At 39.5% G+C, this 24,625-nt stretch overlaps 2 protein-coding genes across 4 annotated transcripts in view; one reads left to right on the top strand and one right to left on the bottom strand.

The window, feature by feature from the left end:
• Rab5a (RAB5A, member RAS oncogene family) overlaps nucleotides 1–2,222 on the top strand; it is a 30,982-nt gene extending 28,760 nt beyond the window's left edge. For all 3 annotated transcript variants that reach the window (XM_028890198.1, XM_028890199.2, XM_028890200.2), the window contains one exon: nucleotides 850–2,222. In XM_028890198.1, coding sequence (XP_028746031.1) covers nucleotides 850–965 — 116 coding nt within the window. In that variant the 3' untranslated portion in view covers nucleotides 966–2,222. The remainder of the gene's footprint in view (nucleotides 1–849) is intronic.
• The window catches only part of Pp2d1 (protein phosphatase 2C like domain containing 1), a 23,564-nt gene continuing 728 nt past the window's right edge, over nucleotides 1,790–24,625 (bottom strand). Inside the window, exons 2-3 of the mRNA XM_028890183.2 lie at nucleotides 11,039–12,111; nucleotides 1,790–3,126 (exon numbers count right to left, since the gene is read on the bottom strand). Of these exons, the coding sequence (XP_028746016.2) occupies nucleotides 2,405–3,126; nucleotides 11,039–12,111 (1,795 nt within the window). The 3' untranslated portion in view covers nucleotides 1,790–2,404. The remainder of the gene's footprint in view (nucleotides 3,127–11,038; nucleotides 12,112–24,625) is intronic.

Here is a 24,625-nt window from a genome sequence, read left to right as displayed (position 1 = left end):
GTGGAAGCCAGGAAGGAAGTAGATGCTGAGTGCCATCTAGTTCAGTTTCTGATTAGGTTGCACAGTGATGGACAAGTTTGGTTGTGTTGGTGTGGTGGTTATGTTGATAAAATTTGTTCATATCCTGACTTGTTCTCAGATTATTTGGGACAACCCAGAGAATGCTGCCATAATGTGAGCTTTATAAACTTTATAGCTGGCCATGATCTATTGACTGGATTTTATGTCTCTCTTTGATGGTTTTGTTTTTCAAAATGGAGTCTTGATGTGCTTACTCAGGGTAGTTTGAACCTCCTGGGCTCAAGTGATTGTCCCAACTCATTCTCTAGAGTGAATCATGGGAATTACTGAGAGCTGCTCTAGCATGCTCTCACACCATGTCTCATCATGTCTAGCAGATTGTATATAGTAGAAATTTAATGAATATAAAACAGCCTGAGTGTAGCTAAGGGGTAGTGGACTTGCCTAATTTGCATGTGAACCAGCACAATGCAAAGTATTAATACTTAAGTAAAATATGCTATTTCTAAGGGAATTGATGTAAAAAATTGTGTATAGTTCTAGTTAAATTTAAGTTTAAATGGTATGTCTACAATTGGCCTCTTTGCAAACACTAAGAAATTAAAATCCTTTAGTACAGCAACCAGTGGGGTGTTTCTTGTGGGTTATTTTGGTATTTTGTTTTGCTTTTGGCATTTAATAGATGATAAACATTTGAAAAGAGCAAACATAAGTCAGTCACATAAAACTTTGGAGATAGCCCAACTGGGAAAAGTGTGTTACAAACAAGCAGGTCTAAGTGATTTTAATATGAATATTATAATTTTATTTTGGTCATTTCTTTCTTAGCTAAAAAGCTGCCAAAGAATGAACCACAGAATCCAGGCGCAAACTCGGCCAGAGGACGAGGAGTAGATCTTACTGAGCCTGCACAGCCAGCCAGAAGCCAGTGTTGTAGTAACTGAATTCCAGTGTGAACTTCCTAAATGGCAAAAACCGTGGAGTGGGAGCATTTAGCCGGCCCGGTGTGACTTCCAAAAAGAGACTTATGGTAGAATCAAGTTTCTAATACTGAATTATTTTGAGTGTTTTGAACTTAATTTTTAATAACATGCATGTGTTCTTCCGACTAATGTTTCGGCAGTAGAAAGGGAAATGAGAACTGTGTACAATTTTTTCCATGGGAAAGTACAAGGGAACCATTCGTCTCCAGCTGGTATGGACCCACACTTAACCCAACCAGTCTCCAAACTGGGATAATAGTCAGGTGTGAAAGACTCAAAATTACTAATGTGAGCTTTAGAGAAACATTTTTAGAAAACTAAAAATATTTATGCTTATCAACAGAAGTCAAGCAAATGGTAATTTCTTCTATTGTCTAATAAGTGTACATTCCAAATATTAATGAATAATCCTAAGAAAACAGTCCTACATCTCCAGAAAGAATGAATATTAGTGACATCTTACTCAGTCCTGTTATTTCTTAAAAATATGATTGAAAAGAATTCATGTGTAACCCCATCTTGTTTTAGGAATATAAAAACTGATAAATGCATCTTAATGGATAATGGTCCCTTCTCAGGAGCTCTTCAACAAAGTGGAAATAAACCAGGTGTCTGATTTCTCTTTAATCACTGTTGGCCATTACATAGAGGTCTGTCTGGAGCAGGGAGGGAGCTCTGGTTCCCTTTGGACATGATTAGTCAGCGCACTAACAATTATGTACATTCAAACTTGATGATTTTAAATATGATCTTCAGCTGTACTGTAAATAGAGTACTGCATTGTAGTCTCCATGTTTATTATTTTCTGTAATTAAGAATTGCCTAAGCGTATACAAAATGTACAGTTACTAAAACAGCTAATTATTTCTTTCTCCCCCTATGAAAGGAAGGGGCTTTGCTGTTCTTTCATGGCTAGAACCATAATAAACACTGTACCTGTAATTTGTAACATAAGTATTACAATGTTATTAGTAATAATCTTGAAACCTTGTTTTTCAAAGTCCATTTTATTTTGATCAGTATATTGCACTAATTATTTTAGTTATTTTCATTATATGAAATCTACCATGTGTCAGATGATTTAATCTATTTAAGTGTTGATCTGCTAGCAGAACTTGTACATTTTACAGTAACTCAAAATTAGTAAGGAAAACAGTTCACCAGTGTTTAGTTTTATATTGAGGTGCTCAGGTTGGAATAAAGTGGTATAAAAAGCAACATTGAGTTTTCTTTCTCTTTAACATAAAGTAGTGAGCATAACACGCATGGTATATAACTGGAAGCTTTTGTATTTTCTTCCCTTTTCTTAAGAATGATTCTCACAGTCATTATCTGTCCTAGAGTCTGATGTACTGAAGTCTTTGTGGTACTGTTTGCTGCACTAGGTCTTCAGAATGTTTTTATGACAGCAGCTGATACTCACTGCCATTTAGAAACATTACCATAACAGTAATGCTGTCTCTGGAACCACCTTCTAAAGCAGTACTTATAAGTTCACGACCAATGTACTCAGCTGCACCTCCATAGAAATTCTTAGCATATAGTTCTTTCTTGCTGCAAGGGTCATAGTTAGTCACTTCTGAAGGAAATGTTTCTGTATTTTTAGTTTGATAAATGCAAGCTTCAGAAAATACTGAATTAGATGACCTTTTCGTTAGACTAGTAGTTGACATAACTTCTTCATATTCAGGTTTGTATTGGAACAGCACTCGGATGTTACTGTCTGATGGTGAAAGAGGCTCTTTAGATGGCCAGGATTTGTTTTTAGGGCCAGAAGCACATGTTTGTTTATATGCATGAAACAAGGTTATTACCAGTGCAGTGACTTCCTTCTTATCCAGAACTTCCCAAAGCCCATCAGTGGCTAAGATGAGAAACTGACATAAATCATCTATAGGGACAGAAATCGTGTGGGGTGCTGGAATAATGAATTTCTTCAGTGTGAGGTTTCCATGGAATCCAAGACCTCTGGTGGTTTTTATGTGCCCTTCCAGGAGGCCATTTGAACTGATGACTGCTCCTCTCTGAAGGACTCTTATTCTCTCTTTGGTGTTTCGTGTAGTGTGTTCTTTGGTCAGACAAAACCCTTTTCCATTTCTGCATAAGACGGCTTGCACATTGCCTAAAAGGGTGGTTGGTTTTTTTTAAAGAGAGAGACCTAATTATCAGTTTGTGTTACAGTATGCTACTTACTAATTCTGTTTCAATACTAAACACAAAGTATGCCATGTAAATATATTTAGAATACATAAGCTGAACACTGTACAAATACGATTTTGAACTGGGAAACCACCTAATTCGATTATCAGTGATAACCAGTAGCATTTAAAATATTTGACTAAACTACAGGTCATGAAAAATAACTTCTGAATCAAGTTTTTATGAAACTTATCAAAATGATTTTTACTATTTCTTAACATCTATGCAGATTTTTAAAATATTCAAATAAAGTTTTTTAATGACTAAATTATGTGTATGTGTGGGTATGTGCACATGAGGAGGGTAGAGGCCAGAAGAGAGTATTGGATCCCCTAGAGCTGAAGTTACACTTGGTTGTGAGCCACCCAGCATGGGTGCTGGAAACTGAACTCTAATCCTCTGGGGAAGCAGCAAGTGTTCTTAAACACTGAAACATCTCTCCAGCACCAAGTTGTTTTTTTTATTATTATTATTATTATTATTATTATTAAAAAACAAGGCCGGGTGGTGGTGGTGGTGGTGGTGCACACCTTTAATCCCAGCACTCAGGAGGCAGAGCCAGGCAGATCTCTGTGAGTTCGAGGCCAACCTGGTCTACAAAGTGAGTTCCAGGAAAGGCACAAGGCTACACAGAGAAACCCTGTTTCAAAAAACAAATTTTTGGGGGTTGGAGAGATAGCCCAGCAGGAAAGAACACATACTGGCAGAGGACCTGAGTTCATTTGCTAGCACTCACTTGTAATTCCAGGTCTAAGGAGATCTGATGCTCTTGTATTTGTGTGCACAGACCCACACACATACACATAAAAATAACAAACACGTAAAGCACTTAGGGATTGGTAAGAGGGTTAGTAGGTAAAGGTACCTGCTGCCAAGCCTCATAAACCTGACATTCTTGGATCCCATGTGGTGAAAACAGCTGGCTTCTGCAAGTTGTCCCTGTGTGTACATAGGTACATAGGTACACACACATGGACACACAAAGTTAAAAAAAATTGTAACTGGTTAAAGCTAAAACTTGGATATATTTAGGATATGGATCATAAAATTGGTTTCTGTAAATGTGTGGTTAAACTAAGTTCTGTGAAAATTCCTATTATATTAGGGAAATAGCCACTTTAAACCCTGGGTTGAAAACTGAAGTCTTCAGTAAATGATGGCAGTATAATATGATCATAGTTGAGATGAACCTGTGATGTTTGCGTCATATTGCTTCATGGATGTTCTGAAGTCTAAACGGTCTGAACAGATTGAGATGCTGTTAAAAGAGGGGTCCCGCCCCCAAGATTTTAGAATCATCATTATGTTTAAAAACAAGCAGTGGTTCTTGGTACACAATTGTGATTCACAAGTTACTTAAGCTGGCATTGGTATCTGAATACTCTTATCCTTGAAAATTAAAATTCCTACTTTAATATGCCAATTCTAAAAGTAAAATATTGTGAGACCATTGAGATGATTCAGTTAATAGAGGCACCTGATGACCTGAGTTTGATTTCCTGGAACCCATGAGATAAAAGGAGAGACCCTGCTTCCAGACGCTGTCCTTGGCCTCAACATATATGCCACGGCATATATACACACGTACCACACATTTTAAAAATAATATTTGTTGGGTGGTTGTGGCAAGCCTTTAATCCCAACACTTGGAAGACAGAGGCAGGTGGATCTCTGAGTTTGAGGCTAGCTTTGTCTGTCTACAGAGCGAGTTCCAGGACAGCCATGGCTACACAGAGAAATCCTGTCTCAAAAAAAAAAAAAAAAAAAAAGAATATTATGGTCTTAAACCTAGAGCTATCCTTGGAATCAGAATTTTGTTGCTAATGAGTTTAATTCTATTTCTTCTACTTTTAACTGATTTTTGTTTTGAAATAGAATCTCAATGTATAGCCCAGGCTGACCTAAACTTGAGATCTTCCTGTCTTTGCCTCATTTGCTGGAAAAGCCTTCAATTTTTTTTTTTTTTTTTAGAGAAAAAAAAAAAAAAGAATCTAGGCTTAGGAGGCTGAAATACATCAAACTGGTATGATTGGACAGAAAGCCTGACTTGGTGTCAGATATACAATGGAATTGGCTCATTAACATAATGGAATGAATGATATTTGAGCTCGTGGTTTGGTTGCAAAATGTGGCCCTAGAGGTATGCAAATGATGTTTCTGCAAACTGCATGGCTTTTTGTTTTGGTTATTCTTTTATGCTTACTTGTGGACTTTCTGCTTTGATTCTGTAGCAGGTAAGTCAGTAATTCTTGGATGGGAGTTATTTTAGGTTTTTGATTGTTTTTCAATTTTTCAAGACAGGGTTTCTCTATGTAACAGCCCTGGCGTCCTGGAACTCGCTCTGTGGACCAGGCTGTCCTTGAACGCACAGAGATCAGCCTTCCTCTGCTTCCCAAGTGCTGGGACTTTTAGTTTTGAAACAAGCTTTATGTAGCTGAAGCTGGCCTTGAACTCCCTTTGTAGCTGAAAAATGTCTAAGCTCTTGGTCCTTCTGCTGTCATGTGCCATCATGTCCTGTTCGCCTGGGTCTTATGCATGCTGCAAACTGAGCTATGTTCCTAGCTTTAAGTCAGTAGTTGAATCCTCTCAGGTTATAAGTAACTGTCACCAGCAAAGCAACACAGAGTGGCACTTAACATGACAACTTGGATGAACTATTATGATGTAGTACCTCTTTTAAAACGGAGCAGATAATGTGTAAATAATGCTACCATAGCTTTAAAACTATGGAGGCCATAGTTCTACTCCCTAATGTTGATTACCATGTGGAATTCCTAAGCCCACTCAATAAAAGAAGGCATTGCTCCCTGATGTTGCAGAAGAGCTTGAATTCACATACCAACTTATAAAGAAAGGTGGTAGGCAAGCATTTTGACTTTATTTACTTCTGTTGAGAGAGGGCTTGGTAAATTTAGCCCTCTAAAATCCTGGTGTGTGTGTGTGTGTGTGTGTGTGTGTGTGTGTGTGTGTGTCCGTGTGTGTGTGTGTGTGTGTGTGTCCGTCCCTGCCCTAACATACACAAAATGTAGATAAAGGTACTGAAATGGCAGATAGATGAAAATAATTCAACTGTTTAAAAGGAGTAGTAACTTGGGAGGTTAAGGCAGGTGGACTGCGAGTATGAGGCCAGCCTGAGCTTAATATGAGACCATTGTGTCCAAAAAATTAAAAGGGGGCAGTAGTAGTCTGGGTCAGGGACTAACCCATTTCACCAAACAGGGTCCTGAGTAATGTACTGTCAAGTCCCCCATATTGATGAGCTGATGAACAAAGTACGAAGTTCTTAAGTCAGAAAGTAATAATAGATTTCAGAGGTGGATCGATGGCTAAGAATGCTTGATGCTCTTCTAGAGGACCCCAGTTCAGTTTCTAGCACTCTATCCGGTGGCTCACTAACTCCAGCTTCAGGGGATCCAATGTCCTCTCTTCTGACCTGCTAGCTACCTGCACATGGTGTATTAAATTCACAAAAATGCAAAAAAAAAAAAAAAAAAGTATTGTTTAAAAAAACAAAACCTGGTGCAAAGTGGTGGTGGTGCAAGCCTTTAATCACAGCACTGGGGATGCAGAGCCAGGCAGATCTCTGTGAGTTCAAGGCCAGCCTGGGCTACAGAGTGAGTTCCAGGAAAGGCGCAAAGCTACACAGAGAAACCCTGTCTTGAAAAACCAAAAAAAAAAAAAAAAAAAAAAAAAGAACCTGGTAACTGACCAAATCTCAGAAAATGAAAAAAATAAAAGGGAGTAGGAAAGGGAAGGAGAAAAGGTGAGGGAAAGGAGAAGAAATATAGGTGAATTTGAGAACAGTCAAGGAGCCCTGTGTAGTGGTGCATACCTTTAATCCATGGACTAGGGAAACAGAGGCAGGTGGAACTCTGAATTGTGAGTTCCAAGCCAACCACGGCTACATGTGATACCCTTGGCCATGCTCAAGGTTGTTGTCTCATACTTGAGAGACTGAGGCAGAAGGGTTGCCACAAGTTGAAGGCCAGGCTGGGCTACAAAGTGATGAGATCCTGTCTCACAAAAACAAGGGTTGGAGAGATAGCTCATTGGTTTAAAGCACTTATTGTGCTTTCAGAGGATCTGGATTTAATTTCCCACACTCACAACTGTTCATAACTCCAATTCCAGAGGATCTAAAACCCTCTTCTGAATCTACCAAGTATGCACAAACTGTACATACATACATCCTGTCAAAACATTCATACATGTAATTGAATCTTTAAAGGTTTTAATTTTTTATGATTTAAAAAAAAAAAAAGAAAGAGGAGGGAGGGAAAGAAAGGCCAGTGAGATCACTTCAGTGGGTAAAGGTGCTTGCTGCAAGCCTGATGACCTAACTTCAATTCCCAGAAGCTACATTGTAGAAAGAAAGAACTAACTTCTGAAAGTTGTGTGGTCTCCACGTATGTACCATGACTGGTGAGCACACACAAACACTGAACTCAGGCCAGTATATATATTCAATGGAAAGAAAGAAAACAGTGAAACAAAGCATAAGGCGAGAAATGAAAAAGCTGTGGGTGGGTCCCAGTGCACTAACTCAAAAAGATGAATCACAGTCAAATGACTTAAAACCAGAGAAAGTAATACTCTAAAGCAGCCACAAGGGGGAACCACTTTGTGGACAGAAGAGCAAAAGTGACAGACAGCAATGCCAGCCAGGCCAAACAAGCTGGTTCCAACAACGCAGAAAAGCCAGTCTGGAATTCCACACCAGGTGAATATTTACTTTAAAAATGAGAGGCAAATAATACCTTAAGAATTCATCACCAGCCTGTGTGATGGTGAATGCCTTTTTGCCTAGCACTTAGAAGGCTGATGCAGATCTCAGCTTGAGGCCACTCTGCATTACATAGTGAGTTACAGGACAGTCAGGAATACATAATAGAGAGACCCTGTATCAAAAACAAAACAAAACAAAACAAAAACAAAAACAAATTCATCACCAGAAGACAGACATCACAGAGACCAAGGAAATTTTCCAGGCAAGGAACACCAGATGAACAAGTCTGCACAAAAAAAGTTAAGAGGAGGAGTATGAGTTCCTGAAAGATGCAGCATTTTTTCTTATTGAAATATATAAAAGATAATTGACTATTGTGGTAGTTTTAATGTAAGTGGCCCCCAAAAACTCATAGGAAGTGGTATTAGGAGGTGTGGCCTTGTTAGAGGAAGTGCTTCATTGTGGAGCCAGGCTTTGAGGTTTCATATTGCTGGAGCCATGCCCAATGAGACAGTCCATTTCTTGTTGCCTGCAGAAATGTAGGATTCTCAGCTACCTACCCATCGTCATGTCTGTCTGCATGTTGCCATGCTCCCTGTCATGATAATAATGGATAGAAACTCTGAAACTAAGCTACCACCTCAATTTTAAATGTTTTCCTTTATAAGAGTTGCATGGTCATGGTGTCTTCACAGCAATAGAAACCCTAATTAAGACAACTGTTAAAAAGCATAATACTATGCAGAATATACAAATATACATCATATAAACATCATTTACAAATAAATGTATTGCATAATCAAAATAATGACTGAGCCAGGTGTGGCTATACACCTGTAATCCTCGCGTTCTTGAGTTGGAGGGAGATCCAGGTTAGCCTAAGCTACCTAGAGTCAAAGAACACAAAACAGGGCTGGAGAGCCAGATCAGGGCTTAAGAGCACGGACTGTTATTGCAGAGGACAACAAACAACATGACAATGTTAAAGGAACATGGACAAATAGGAATTTTAGCCATTGCTAAGTGGATAGTGTCATGGCGTCACCATTCTGGAAAGCTGTGATAATTCCACCCCCAGTATATGTATGTGTGTGAGCATTTTAATCCCATAAGGATTTAATGACGTACAGAAATAGAAGATCAAGAAAAATTGTAAGATAGAGTATAAATGATAAGGACAAAAACTCAGCCAAGGCTGATTATAGGCTGACACCCCAGTTTTAAGAGGCTATGGTAGTAGGGTTACAGTCAAGACTGTAGGTCAAGTTCAAGACCACCCTTGAAATGTAATGAAACCCTGTGTTAATGTGAAAATAACAAAGTGGGCTGGAAATGTAGCTTAGTAATAGAGGATTTGCCGAGCATCTTAGCCAGTAGAAAACCTGGAAAACTGAAGGAAAAATGGTTATTCTACTGTTAAATTGATAAAACATGGATACTGAGCATGAAAACAACCTGTTACACATGTATTAGTCTCTTGTTGGGAATGTAACTCTATTAGAGTGATTGGCCAACATTCACAAAGCCCTAGGTTATACTCCCAGCACCAAGAGTAATGGCACAGTAATGGTGGAGGCAGGAGGATCGGAAGTTCAAGGAGATCCTCCTGGGCTACATAGTGAGTCTGAGGCCAGCCTGGGATACAAGACTCTCAGCCTCAAAAGTAAACAAAAGTTGTCCTAACAGTTATTATAATGGATCAGTCTGAACAAGTATGCTGAGAAAAATAAACTTTACAGTCTCTCAAAAGGAGCCAGTGGGCTCCTTGTGTCTGTGTTTGTTTGGATCTAGCTAGCCTAGGTAATGTATTCACTTTTCACATGTATCAACCTCTCTATTATCACCTCATTTGGAATTTTTAAAATTAATTTTAATTTAAAAAATGTGTATACATATATTAAATAATACACATTAATTTTTGGTGTATATACATAAATATAGATGTACAATATATGAGAGAGAGTGTGTGTTATATATCCATCTGAAGAAGTCAGAGGACATTTTTTAGGAGTCAGTTCTGTTCTTCCAACATGTGGTTTCAGGGATTGAACTCAGATCATCAAAAGCCTTGGCAGCAAGTACCTTAACCCTCTGAGTCATCTTACCAGCCCCATTTGGAAAATGTAATGCTTTGTTACATTCAACACAATTACAATGCGTAACAGTTTCCTTCAAGATTGAGACATTCTATAGCTGGGCGGTGGTGGCGCAGCCTTTAATCCCAGCACTCGGGAGGCAGAGCCAGGCGGCTCTCTGTGAGTTCGAGGCCAGTCTGGTCTACAAAGTGAGTTCCAGGACAGGCTCCAAAGCTACACAAAGAAACCCTGTCTCAAAAAAAAAAAAAAAAAAAAAAGATTGAGATACTTCATCCTGCAGGGAAGCTCCTTAAGCAGAAAGGCAACAACACAAAATAGCTTCAGGAAGTCCTTAAAACTGACCAGAATCATTAGGCCTCTCCCTCCCAGAGTAAGTTATAAAGCTGCTGAGAGTCACTCTCTGACAAGCCAAGCAAAGTTGACTCTCAGATGAGACAAGCTACAAAAAAGGCCCAGAGGCCAGACCAGCTACTTAGAAGCAGAAACAACCCTATCTGCCTGGGAGAGGATTAGGCCAGAGTCACTTGGAAAGGACACTCTCCATCCTGTTGAGCTGCCTGCAGGCTGTGCAGTGTGCTCCAGGTTCCCAGCTGTCATCCATGCTGGTGTGGACTTTGGTGATGCAGCTGCCTGTGAGTCATTTCTGCCCCTATAAGTAACCCTTCATCCATATTCCTATAAGTTACCTACCTCAATAAAACTAATTGGTTCACCAAGTTGGACTTTGGTAGTATCTGTACTTTGGTCTATCATGGGCTCCTTATCTGGGGTGAGAAGATGTGTGTGTTGTGTCTTCCCAAGAAAAGTTTTGTCACATAACTAATATCAGTGCCTATAAAAATAGTTACAAATATTTTTGTACCTTCGATCTATATTTAAACTGGCGTTTTTTGTTTCTTAATTGTTCTGTGCAATGTCTAGACATTAATAAACCACTAAATGACTGACTAATTCTGGAAGCAGGAGAGGTTTTCTGCAGGCATTTACAATATTTAGGTGTCATGGATACACACCAGCATTTGCAATGTGTAAAACTCCAGAGATGATCTGTGGGATCTTTTGGGAGGGAAAACTGTCAGCGCACTGCTGATCCATTTTTGCCCAGTCCTTATTAGTGTATGGGTTCTTAATCACACCCTCTAATATACAAGTGAGCGCAGAGCAGCCGCTCCACCGAACCCGGGAAACCTCGTTCCTTCCGAGCCGTAGAAGCCTATCCATTCTCCAAAATGCCTTTGCAAAGACTTTGTGTATTTCTTCATACTCCCGTCTATTGGTTCTGAAGGTTTTGTATGCAGAAGAGAAGGCCTCTTCTGTGGCTCTGTATTCTTCCCTGAACACAGTCTGAAAGGAATCAATCAGTTGCTGCTGCTCAGCTGTCATTTGGTAGGAAGGATCCTGTTTAGACAGTTGATGGAGAAGTAAAACCTGGAACTCCTTTGATGCCAGATCTGCTGCTGCATTGCCATGATGGCCATCAAACAAACCAAAAAAGCACACATTGGCTTTATCACCAAAATCATTCATGATCGTGAATTTACCATCTGGGTCAGCTTTCCAGGTTGAATTACTGTTGCCACAGATGGCTACACCTTTAATCAGCAGGTGGGAGATATTTGGAGAATGTGTAGAAGTCTGGCCAACCTTATCACAAAGTCTGAAGTATGATGGGACTTGTTTCTTCCAAAGCAGCTCAAATGCGTAATTCAAACTCTGAAGAACTTTTTCACTGAACATGAAAGATGTCAATAGTTTAGAAATCACTAACTGTCTCTGAATACTGACCACAGAGGGCTTCGGTTTCTTCCCTCCCATCCACTGGAAACCCAGCATACTCAGAGCATTGTGATGTTTCTTATGGAGAAAAGTTTGAGCTGCATTGATTTCTTGGTGGCAGACAGAGCAGGGGAATGTGACTCTTTGACAGGAACTCAGCTGCTCATTAGACTCCACATGGTCACTTGGGGTTCTTCGTCTCTTACGCTTTCCCTTTTTTTTACCACTAATCTTTTTCTCTTGTGTCAGCGACTCGTCTGAAGCAAATTTTGAAGCTTTGGAATCCCACTCTTTTGATCTCCAAAATACTCTGGAAGAAAGGTGAAATATGTTTACTGATTAGGAACCAGAGAGGTGGCTCAGTGGTTAAGAGCACCTATTGAGCCCGGGCGGTGGTGGCACACGCCTTTAACCCCAGCACTCGGGAGGCAGAGCCAGGCAGATCTCTGTGAGTTTGAGGCCAGCCTGGGCTACAGAGTGAGTTCCAGGAAAGGTGCAAAGCTACAAAGAGAAACAGAGAAACCTAACTTTTTTTTTTCTTTCCATTTTGATCACTATAGGACCCAGGGCCTTGTATGTGCTAGGCAAGTGCAGTATTTCTGAACTATAGTTATAGCCTGTAATTAACTATTCATTCATCCTTCCAAATGAATGGATGAAGAGAGTAGAGGAGGAAGGGAAAGAAGAAAGGAAGAAAATATTTGCTACAAGCCAGGAGTGATGTCAACCCAACACAACACACTTATAATACCAGTACTCGGGATGCTGAAACAAAATTGAGAGTTTGAGACCAGCCTGGGCTATGTACTGAGACCTTGACTTAAATTAAATACACACATATCCATAAACTTCCTGAGAGTCCTGCTGCAGGAGTTCCTCTGCTTGCCCCATCTCCATTACCTGGGAACTCCACTTCTTGGTGAAGAGCTGAGGTCACCCTAACCCCTTTCCATTGAACACATTCCCTTGTATCATCTACCAGGCCACAGAAACACTTTATACCAGGGACCCTGAGTGCCATACTATGCTGACTCAGGTAGGTGGTCTTCACTGTTCTCCCTGTCTCCCATTCTGGTCTCTCCAGACCTTATTTGCCCCACCTCCCACCCTACTTCCATTTTCTGGGTACTATACCTCTTGGTGCACACCCAGGTATCAGCAGCCTTTAGGAGAGCCTCCTCCAAGACCACACCCAGGGTATGCAAAAAAAAAAAAAAAAAAAAAAAAAAAATCCACAAATAAGGCAAGGGCTAGACTTCTATCTGAGGGATATTGGTAAAAACACACGGGGTTGGATGGTAACTTTCTCTTTTGTTTCATTTAAAAAATCTTCTCTGAAAATCTCTTTGTCTCCACACAGCTACATTCTCCACACAGTTACATTTTTCAAACACCTCTTCTATGTAGCTATACATCTCATCTACATAGCTCTCTTCTGTTCATACATTTCTCAACAGCTACATACCTTCTCTCCATACATTTCTTTTATCCAGCCACACAGCTCTGAACACAATTACATCACTTTTCACACAGCTACACATCTCTCTATACACCTCTTTTCTACACATCTCTCTTCTACACACATCTTTACACAGCTAGTGCTCCATCTCTCACACAGCTCTCTCTTCTACATAGCTGCTTATCTTCTACACAGTTCTCTCAGCACACATCTCTTTGAACAGTTACCTCTTCTCTCCACACATCTCTCTTTACCCACATCTCTTTCCCATACACACATCTCTCCCCTGCATATAAACATCTGTTGTTCAAATCTTAGATGGTCTTTTAATAAAAAAAAAAAAAAAACCAAAATCAGAAAACAGATATCAGGGTGAAAGCTGAAATATCAGAGAAGCAGAGAGCAGTCAGCCACTAGTTCTTACCGCTACAAAATCCTCAGCCTAAAGAGAGTGAGTACTTGTTTCCTCATGCTTTATATTTTATATGCCTTTCTCTGCCCTGCCATATTACTTCCTGGGATTAAAGGCATGAGATCTCAAGTACTGGGATTAAAGGTGTTTGCCACCACTGCCTGACCTCTATGCCTAATATTTGACTGTGGGTCTCTTCATCTGCTCCCATCAGCTACCTGAGGCAGCCTCTTTAATGATGACTAGACTATGGCAGAATATCATTAGGAATTCATTGATTTTTTTTTCCTGCCAGTCATTGTTTGGCTCTACTCTAGGTCTCTGGTCTAACCTCCTGTTCATCCAACCATTGTTAGGTGTGTGCTCTCTCTGGTGGCATGAACCTCAAATTAGACCCTCAAATTAGTCATAGTTGGCCACTCTCACAAGTTCTGTAGCAGCATTGCCCCAGCACATCTTGCAGGCAGGACAGATTGTAGGAAAAAGGTTTGGTGGCTGGGTTGATGTCCCAGTCCTAACACTGACTGCCTTGCCTGGTTAGTTCAGGCTTCATATCCTCCCTTACTAGGAGTCCTTGCTGGGGTTACCTTTATAGACCCCAGGAAGTTTCCACTACACTAGATTTCCATATCACCTCTCAAATGCCCTACATTTCCAGTTGTCCAGCCGATATTCTCTTCCTCCATCCCTCCCACCTGATCCCTACTATTCCCATCTCCACCTCCCCCTACCCCCCCCCCACCCCCCACCCCCCGGTCCACCAGCAAAACCTACTCTATTTCCCTTTCCTAGGGAGATCCATGAATCCCTCCTAGAGCCCTCTTTGTTACTTAGCATTTCTGGGTCTATGAATTGTAGCGTGATTATAATTTACTTAACAGCTAATACTCACTTATAAAAGTATGGGTATGGGTTATCTCACTCAGGATGATTTTTTTCTAGTTTTATCCATTTTTCTGCAAATTTTATTTTTTTTTGTATTGCTGAGTAGTACTCAATTGTGTTAATATACCATATTTTCTTTATTGAGGGACATCTAAGTTGTTTCCAGTTTCTGGCTCTATGAACATAGTTGATCAAATATCCTTGTAATAGGATGAAACATACTTTGGATATATGCCCAAGAGTGGTATGTCTGGGTGCTGAGGTAGATCAATTCCCAATTTTCTATGGAACTGCCATATTGATTTCCATAGTGGCTATACAAGTTTTTACTCCCATCAGCAATGGAGGAGTGTTCCCCTTTCTCCACATCCTTGACTGCGTGAGTTATCACTTGTGTTATTGATCTTAGTCTTTCTGACAGGTGTAAGATGGAATCTTAAAATAGTTTTTATTTACATTCCCCCGGTGGCTAAGGATGTTGGACATTTTTCAGCCATTTGAGATTCCTCTACTGAGAATTCTCTGTTTAGGTCTGTACCCCATTTTTTAATTGTTTTTTGTTTGTTGATGTGTAGTTTCTTGATATATATTGGATATTAGCTCCCCATAGGATGTGGAATTGGTGAAAATCTTTTCCCATTCTGTAGGTTGCAATTTTTTGTCCTTTTGACAGTGTCCTTTGACTTACAGAATTTTTCACTTTCATGAGGTCCCATTTATTGTGTTGATTTTAGTGCCTGCGCTAGTGTTTTGTTCAGAAAGTCATCCCTGTGCCAATGCGTTCAAGGCTATTCCCTGTTTTCTCTTCTATCAGGATCAGTGTATCTTGTTTTACGTTGAGGTCTTTGATCCACTTGGACTTCAATTCTGTGTAGTGTGGTAGAAACCTATTTGCATTCTTCTACATGCTGACATCCAGTTAGACCAGCACCATTTGTTGAAGATGCTTTCTTTTTTCCAGTGTGTCTTTCTGATTTCTTTCTCAAAAATCAGGTGTCCACAGGTGAGTGAATTTATGTCTGGGTCTTCAATTAGATTCCATTGACCAACGTGTCTGTTTTTATGGCGATACCATGTGGTTTTAATTACTGTAGCTCTGTAGTACAGCTTGAAATTAGGGATGGTGATACCTCCAGAAGTTCTGTTATTGCTCAGGATTGTTTAAGCTATCCTTGTTTTTTGTTTTTCCATGTGAAATTGAGCATTATCCTTTCAATGTCTGGGAGGAATTGTGTTGGAATTTGGATGGGGATTGCATTCAATCTGTAGATGGTTTTTGGTAGGATGGCCCTTTTTGCTATGTTAATCCTCCCAATCCATAACCATGGGAGAGCTTTCCATCTTCTGACATCTTCAATTTCTTTCTTCAAAGACTTGAAGTTTTTGTCATACAAATGTTTCACTTGCATGGTTAGAGGTACACCAATATGTTTATATTATTTGTGGCTATTGTTGTGAGGGGTGTCATTTCCCTGATTTCTTTATCAATCTGTTTGTCATTTGTATATAGAGGGCTACTGGTTTTTTGTTTTGTTTTGTTTTGTTTTTTGTTTGTTTGTTTTAGTTAAAAACAAACAAAGTATCCAGCCACTTCACTAAAGATGTTTATCAGCTATAGGAGTGCCCTGGTAGAATTTTTGCTTATGTATACTATCATATCAACTTGCAAATAAGGATAGTTTGACTTTTCCTTTCCAATTTGTATCCCCTTGATCTCCTTTATTTGTCTTATTGCTCTAGTTAGATCTTCAGGCACTACATTGAATAGATATGGAAAAAGTGGACATCCTTGTTTTGTTCCTAATTTTAGTGGAATTGCTTTGAGTTTCTCTCCATTTGATATTGGCTATAGGCTTGCTGTAAATCGCCTATTATTATGTTTAGGTATGTTCCTTGTATCCTTAATCTCTCTTAAGACTTTTGTCATGAAGGTGTGTTGGATTTTCTCAAAGGTCTTCCAGCATCTAATCAGATGATCCTGTGGTTTTTTTTTTCTTTCGGTTTGTTTATATGGTGGATTACATTGACTGATTTATGTATGTTGAACCATCCCTGCATCTCTGACATGAAGCCTACTTGGTCATAGTGGATGGTGCTTTTGATGTATTCTTGGATTCAACTTGTGTTTTATTTTATTTTATTTTTTAACCTTTATTGGTTCTTTGTGGACTTCACATCATGTATTCCAAATCCATTTATCTTCCTGTCTCCTCACATCTGCCCTCTGCCCTTGCAACCTCCCCCACCCCCCAAAAAACCAAAGCCAAACTTAAAAGAAAAACCAAAAACTAAACAAAACAAATACAAAACAAAAACAAAAACCCCAACAAAACAAAACGAAAAAGAAAATTTAAAAAAAGAAGAATTTTGTTGGAAGCTGTAGTGTGGCCCCATTGAGTCACACAGTTTACCCTTTAGTCCATTCAAGTGTTCATTGCCAGAAGTCATTGATTGGTCTGCCTCAAGGCTTCTGGCTTCTGCTATGAATGGGCTCTCACTGGGGCTCCTTTTGCATATCCTGTTGTTGTCTGGTGTTGGGGAGATTCTGCTATTTTGGTTCTGTAGGTTTGTCCCCTTCACATGCTCCAAGAGTTCTTAGATGAGCAAGTACTTTATTAAGTATTTTTGCATCTACATTCATAAAGGAATTTGTAATTCTCTGTTGGCATTTCAGGGTGACTGTGGCCTCATAAAATGAATTTGGCAATGTTCCCTCTGTTTATATTTTGTGGAATAATTTGAGGAGTATTGGCATTAGTTCTTCTTTGAAATCTGGTACAATTCTGCACTACATCTGTCTGGCCCTGGGCTTATTTTTTGGTTGGGAGACTTTTAATGACTGCTTCTACTTCCTTGGGGGTTATAGTGCTATTTAAATTGTTTATCTGATCTTGATTTAACTTTGGTAGGTGATAACTATTGATAAAATTATCCATTTTATTTTTAGATTTGCCAATTTTGTGGAGTACAAATTTTTTTTTTTTTTTTTGGTTTTTCGAGACAGGGTTTCTCTGTGTAGCTTTGCGCCTTTTCCTGGAACTCACTTGGTAGCCCAGGCTGGCCTCGAACTCACAGAGATCCGCCTGCCTCTGCCTCCCGAGTGCTGGGATTAAAGGCGTGCGCCACCACCGCCCGGCGTGGAGTACAAATTTTTAAAGTATGATCTAATTCTTTAGATTTCCTTGGTGTCTGTTAATATGTCCCCCTTTTTGTTTCGGGTTTTATTAGTAAGAAATTTTGGATATTCTCTCTCTACCTTTTATTTAATTTGGATAAAGGTTTATCTATCTTGTTGATTTTCTCAAAGAACTAACTCATTTCATTGATTCTTTGTATTGTTCTGTTTCTCTTTTATTGATTTCAGCCTTCAGTTTGATTATTTACTGCTGTCTATTCCTCTTGGGTGTAGTTACTTCTTTTTGTTCTAGAGCTTTCAGCTGTTGAATTGTTAGTATGAGATCTCTTCAGTTGTTTTGTGCATGCATTTAGTGCTATGAACTTGCCTCTTAGCACTGCTTTCATTGTGCCCCATAAGTTTGAGTATGTTATGCATTCATTTTCATTGAATTCTAGAAAGTCTTCCTTTCTTTGTTTCTGTCTTGATCCCTTTTTCATTCAGTAGAGAGTCATTCAGTTTCCATGAGTTTATAGGCTTTCTGTTATTTCTGTTGTTGAAATCCAGCTTTAATTCATGGTGGCCTGATAAGATCAAGGGGTTTATTTCAATTTTCTTGTATTTGTTGAGACTTGCTTTGTTACTGAGTATGTGGTCAGTTTTGGGGGAAAGTTCTATGAGGTACATACTGAGAAGGTATATTCTTCTGTGTGTAGATGAAATGTTCTGTAGATATCTGTTAGGTCCATTTGGTTTATAATGTTTGTAGCTCCAGTATTTATGTGATTAGTTTTTGTCTAGATGACTCATCCATTGGGGAGAGTGGAGTATTGAAGTCTCCTATTACTAATTGAAGGTCAGTGTGTGATTTAAACTTTAGTGATGTTTCTTTTACAAATGTGAATGCCCTTGAGTTTGGGTCAGGGATGTTAAAAATTGAAACATCATCTTGGTGGATTTTTCCTCTGATAAGTATGAAGTGTTCTTCCTCATCTCTTTTGATTAATTTTGGTTTGAAGTCTGTTTTGTTAGATGTTAGAATGGCTATACCAGCTTGTTTCTTAGTTTCATTTGCTTTGCAAATCTTTTTCTAACCCTTTACTGATGTAATTTCTATCTTTGATGTTGAGGTGTGTTTCTTGTATATGGCAGAAAAATGGATACTGCTTTTTGCATCCATTCTGTTAGTTTGTGTCTTTTTATTGAGGAATTAGTGTTATGAATTATTATGCAGGGACCCCAAGGGTATCCTGCACTTGCAGGGAAACATGCTAGCATGCTGGGTAGATGCAGTGGTGGGCTGGCGGGCGACCCCTTCCATATGGGCATGGCGGCAGGGTGGCAGGTAAACATTCACAACCCAGACACTACATCTGCATGGAAATGATTCATGATAATAGATCACGAGAAGATAGGAAAGAAAAGAGAAAGAGAGAGGGAAAGTAGGAGAGGGGTCGAGGAGTGCACACCTCCTGAGGTGGAGGGAGAGAGAGGGACAAAGGGGTGGAATTTTTCCTTAGGCTTCTATGTCAGGATGCAGGGCAGCCCAGCGTTAATATTCTGACCCTCCCCTTGGGTCATTTAGGCAGGTCACCATAGTAGCTCTCCGGGTTTGTAGCTCAGTTGATGTTTACCTTTGTCCTTTGATATCATGTCCTTTGATATTATGCAGAGTACCTTCTAAGCCAAATTCAAAGTACAAATAGCCAATATGTAGAGAGTGAGAAACTTTGTAGCTTAGTCTAAATTAGGATGCCTTCATTAAACCATTTCCTCTGATGCTTGGGAATGTAGGTAGAAGAAGAGGAAAGACTGTAGGAGTCAGAGGTAATGGATAACTCCAAAGGAACAGTGTATTATAGACACAACAAGTCTGACATACATATGAATTCACAGAGACTGTTGTGGTGATACTTTATTTGTGCTTTAATAAAGCTTGCCTGGAGATCAGGGGGGAAAGACCAGCCATTTTAAGTAAACAAGAAGTGAGGCAGCACATGCCCTTAATCCAATCACTTATCAGGCAGGGTCTTGGTGTGTTCAAGGCCATACTAGGAAACAGAGCCAAGCGTGACACATGCCTTTAATCCCAGTACCAACCATAGAGACCTGGAGGTCTGTACAGACAGGCAGTGACAAGGAAGTGAGGTAGCTGGGCTAAGATAGCCAACGAGTGGGCAGAACAGTAAGGCAATAAAGGCATGGGTATGACAGGAAGTAGCTCGCTTTTGGAAGTTGCAGAGTTGGTGAGTAAGGTTGGCTCGTGGCTTTCCCTATTTCCCTGATCTCTCTAAGGTTTTCACCCCTATATTTGGCTTCATGTTTTTTATTTAATAAGACCATTTAGAGATTTATCTACAAATGGCACCAAAATGTGGGGCAAGAGTTTTCACCTAAAATCTGAGAGAGCTTAAAAACAGATTATAAATGTAGCAAAGAGCAACTTCCTAGTTCATGTCGCTCATGGCGGGCCTAGGTACAATGATATGTCCCTTGGCTGTGGTGGGTTTGTGGCATGTGGGCTGGAGCTACAACTTGGCGGATTCACACTGAGTTACACAGAGGTTTCTACAAGCCACACAACATGGTACGTGGTGGATATAACTTTTGCTACTAAAAAAAAAATTTTTTTTTGGGCTACATGCTGCTCTAATGGAGGCACAGACCCACTGCTTCCCAGAGTTGGTGGTACACATGGCTTCAGGAGCCAGAGCTGGCAGTAAACATACCACTGCCATGTTGGAAAACTGACGTGTGCAGAGCCAGCAGCCAAAGCTGCCATTTCAGTTCTAGTAATGCTGCAGTTTAAAGCAGTAGATTCACAATAAGGCAGATTCAGATGGAACAATACTTTAAATGGTTTACAGTGTGTATAAAAATGTATGTAGGCTTGGAAGAGAGAAGAAAATGAATATAGACAGTTATATAAATAAATCGTTTTAAAAATAAAGTCTTTAAAAAGGCAGTAAAGGTAGTATAAAAAATAAGCCACATAAAGATGGATATTACACAGAGAATCTGGATTGTGTTATCTTTGATATTTTTAACTGCAGAAAGACATTTGATTGTAAAGGCTGCTCAGTTAAACCAATATGTATATTTTAAAAGTATTTTGATTTCAAAACTTGGATCTAAGGATATGTTGCTTTGGAAAGGATGCCCTGTTTTTTGTTTCCATAGGAAGCAAGAGGCTATAGATTTGTTCCAGGTTAAGATAGATCAGATTTGATCAAGCCAGACCTCCTGAACCTTAACAGATGGAACCTATCAACAAAAGTTATAGCTGGTCTTCCCAGGACTTGACCATTATCTCGAATTTTCTCAAGATCCCCACAATATTACCAGCACCCCCATCATCAGGAAGTAGCCTAGAAAACTATGCCCACATTCCCCCCCAAAAATGGATTATGGATGTTTGTCTTTGTTTAGGTTGTTGATTACAAATTGTTATTGGTCATAGTCAATCTCTTTCTAAAAAAGAAAGAGGGATAGGATATAGAAATATAGGATATAGAAATGATAGGATAAAAGAATAGATTATTGAATTTACTTTTAAAGAGCAACAACTTGTTTGAAATGCTTTACATTGCTATGGATTTTAGTTTATTGATACAAGTTTAAAGTTAATTTTGTTATACTGTATGTATATTTCTACTCTTGTTTAAGGTATTATGTTTATGTAACTCATTTAAATTATAATGGATAATTAAGAAATACAGATTTATAATTAGTCATCTATGATAATCACACTTGTAATCATGTTAGTTAAGTTTTCTAGATACACATAGATATATTTCAGTTAGGTAGGTAATCTTCAAACACTTCAAAGACCTACAGAATAGGACATTTAAAATGTTTTAAGAACTTTGACTTTTCTGGACAGTGAGACACATCTGCTCTTGGCAGCACTGTTTTACTTCAAAGAGAAAGATAGGCGTTGAAGACACTCCATATGGAGTTTAACTTCTTCTTGGCAAAAATAGCCATTAGGGCAAGAAACTGTTCTTGCCTGGGCTGCTTGACAAAATATGGTATCCATTGGACATGCAGGACCCATAGGAAGGTGACGACTGAACTTTGCAAGACGAGATGGTCCTTCAGGTTCCTGCTTCACAGAAGAAACTGCCAGACATTCTACAGAACACAGAGAAAAGTGACTGAGAGACTAAGCTTATGGGCTGAAGATGGATGCCCCAACATCCTACAGAGGAACTTTGGATGACTGTACAGGCAGGCAGATGTGTCTGTCATTTTCAGAGTTTTGGAAGTTGCTTACAATGCTCTTCCTATTTACTTAGGTAATATTATATCCTTCTGAGGTCTTTGATGTAGTTGAAGACTAGATAGTTATAATTATGGTTTTCTTTGCTTATGATAAAATTAAATTAGACATGAAACTTTAGACTCATAAATATAGGATAGAATATTTTCTTTAATTTTGCCAAATACAAATAGACTAGATATTATAACTGTAATTCTTGCTTGATTACCATTCTATTATATGTAATTTTACTATGTTAAAGTTAAAACCTTCCTTTTTGATTAGACAGAAAATGCTGTGGGATGTTTTGTATGCTATGAAAATGTTGCTCTGATTGGTTGATAAATAAAATGCTGATTGGCCAGTAGCCAGGCAGGAAGTATAGGTGGGTTAAGCAGACAAGGAGAATTCTGTGAAGAGTTAGGCTGAGTCAGGAGATGCCAACCTGCCGTCCAGGGAGCAGCATATAAAGCCACCGAACATGTGGCAACATATAGATTAATAGAAATGGACCGAGTTTAAATGTAAGAGCTAGTCAGTGGTAGGCCTAGCTAATGGCTGAGCAGTTTTAATTAATATAAGCTTCTATGTGTTTACTTAGGTCTGAGTGGCTGAGGACCAGGCAAGACACAGAAAAACTTCCAGCTACAGACTGTAGCAGCATGTACAGGGCCTGTACAAGTCCAAACCAGACAAGGTTCCAGTGCTAAGAGGGAGAAGTAGCCAGAAGCCCCCATTCCTAAGCTAGAAATTGAAAAACCAACAACAAAAAAAAAAAAGAATACTGTGGATATAATTATCTATTGATGATATTTCTTATCTAACCAGAGTTGGTTTTTTTAATGTAAAAACATTTATTATTTATTTTTTATATGTGTGTGGACATGCATATAACACAGCCTAAGTGTGAAAGTTAGAGTAAAATCTACAGTAATTTCTCCCTCCACTATGTAGGTCTTGGGAAACAAAATCAGAGAGACTATCAGGGTTGGTGGCAAGTGCTTTTATCCTCTGAGCCATCTTAGGCCCTTTTTTATTGTAGGGATTATGGGTTTTTTGCAACAGGATCTTATACAACACTCTCTTGCCTCTAACTTGCTAAATAGTCAAGTCTGGCTAGGACTTCTGATCCTCCTGTGAATCACTATGCCTGGCCTTCGACTTTTCATTTCTTTTTTTCTTTTTGTAAAACTGCCAGGCATCACCAGTGGCTCATCTCTGTAATCCTAGCACTGAGGAGGCTGGGGAAGGTGGATTACCAAGATGTCCCAGGCAAGCCTGGCTAATAGAATGAGAAATGCTGGAAAGATAGCTCATGGTTACAAGTACCCAGTGTTCTTGCATAGGACTGGAGTTCAGTTTCCAGCACCCATAGTGGGTACCTCACAACCCTCTATAATTCTACTTCTAAGGACATTTCCTATCTCTGGTCTTCATAGGTACCTGTACTTATGTGCAAATACACACATATACACATAATTAAAAATGTGAACTGGGCTGGGCTGGGTGCTGGTGGTGCATGCCTTTAATCCCAGCACTCAGGAGGCTGAGTTCAAGGCTACAGAATGAGTTTCAGGACAGCCAGGGATACACAGAGAAGCCCTGTCTCAGAAAAACAAAAAACAAAGAAAAATGTGGGCTGGGCATAGTGGAACATATCTTTAATCTCAGTACTCAGAAGGCATAGGCAAGTAGATCTCTATCAGTTTGAGGCCAACCTGATCTACATAATGAGTGAGTACAAGGTCAGCCAGGGTATCATAGTGACACTCTGTTTCAAAGGTAAATAAACAAACAACAACAACAGCAATGAAATAAAATAAACTATAACAAGGGCTGGAGAGTTGACTCAGTAGTTATTCTTTATACTCTTGCAGAGACCCTGGGTTCAGCTCCACCTACATGGCTCTAGTTCCAGGGCATCTGATACTCTATAACTCCAGTTCCAGGAGATCTGACACCCTCTTCCAGTTTCTGAGAGCACCAGGTATGCACATGCCTGCTAGCAAAACAGCTATACACATTAAATTAAAAAATAGAAAGTAAGTTAAAATAAGGCGGGGGTAAAAACTGCAGCTAGTGAGATGACTCTGGTTAATGGTACTTACCACACAAACCTAACCTGAACTCCATTCCAGAAATGCAAAGGTGGAAGCTGTCCTCTATTCTGCACGCGTGCACCAATAGTATGCATGCACACACACATCATGAGCACACATGTATAATAATACATTTAAATGGATGGGCATTATGGGACATGCCTCTAACATGGCACTCAGAGGCAAAGGCAGGAAAATCTTTGGGTTCAAGGCCAGCCTGTCTGTATAGCAAGTTCCAGGACAGCCAGAACTATAGAGAGAGACCCTATCTCAAAAAACCAAAATAATACTAATAATATATTTTTAAAATTTTTAGGGGGCTAGAAAGATAGCTCAGCAGTTAAGAGTACTGCTCTTCTAGAGAGCCTGAGTTCAGTTCCCAGCACCCATGTTAGAAGCTGATAACTGCCTGTAACTCCAGGGGATCTGATGTCTTCTGGATTCCTTGGGCATCTGCATTCACAGGTACACACACACACACACACACACACACACACACACACACACACACCACATATACACATAATTTAAAAAGTAAATCTTGGGGCTGGAGAGATGGCTCAGAGGTTAAGAGCATTGGCTGCCTTTCCAGA

Source organism: Peromyscus leucopus, chromosome 16_21, assembly GCF_004664715.2.
Source record: "Peromyscus leucopus breed LL Stock chromosome 16_21, UCI_PerLeu_2.1, whole genome shotgun sequence".
NCBI classification, from domain to species: Eukaryota; Metazoa; Chordata; class Mammalia; order Rodentia; family Cricetidae; genus Peromyscus; species Peromyscus leucopus.
The sequence above is the reverse complement of the archived record's forward strand: the minus strand, read 5'-3'. Positions and strand labels throughout refer to the sequence as shown.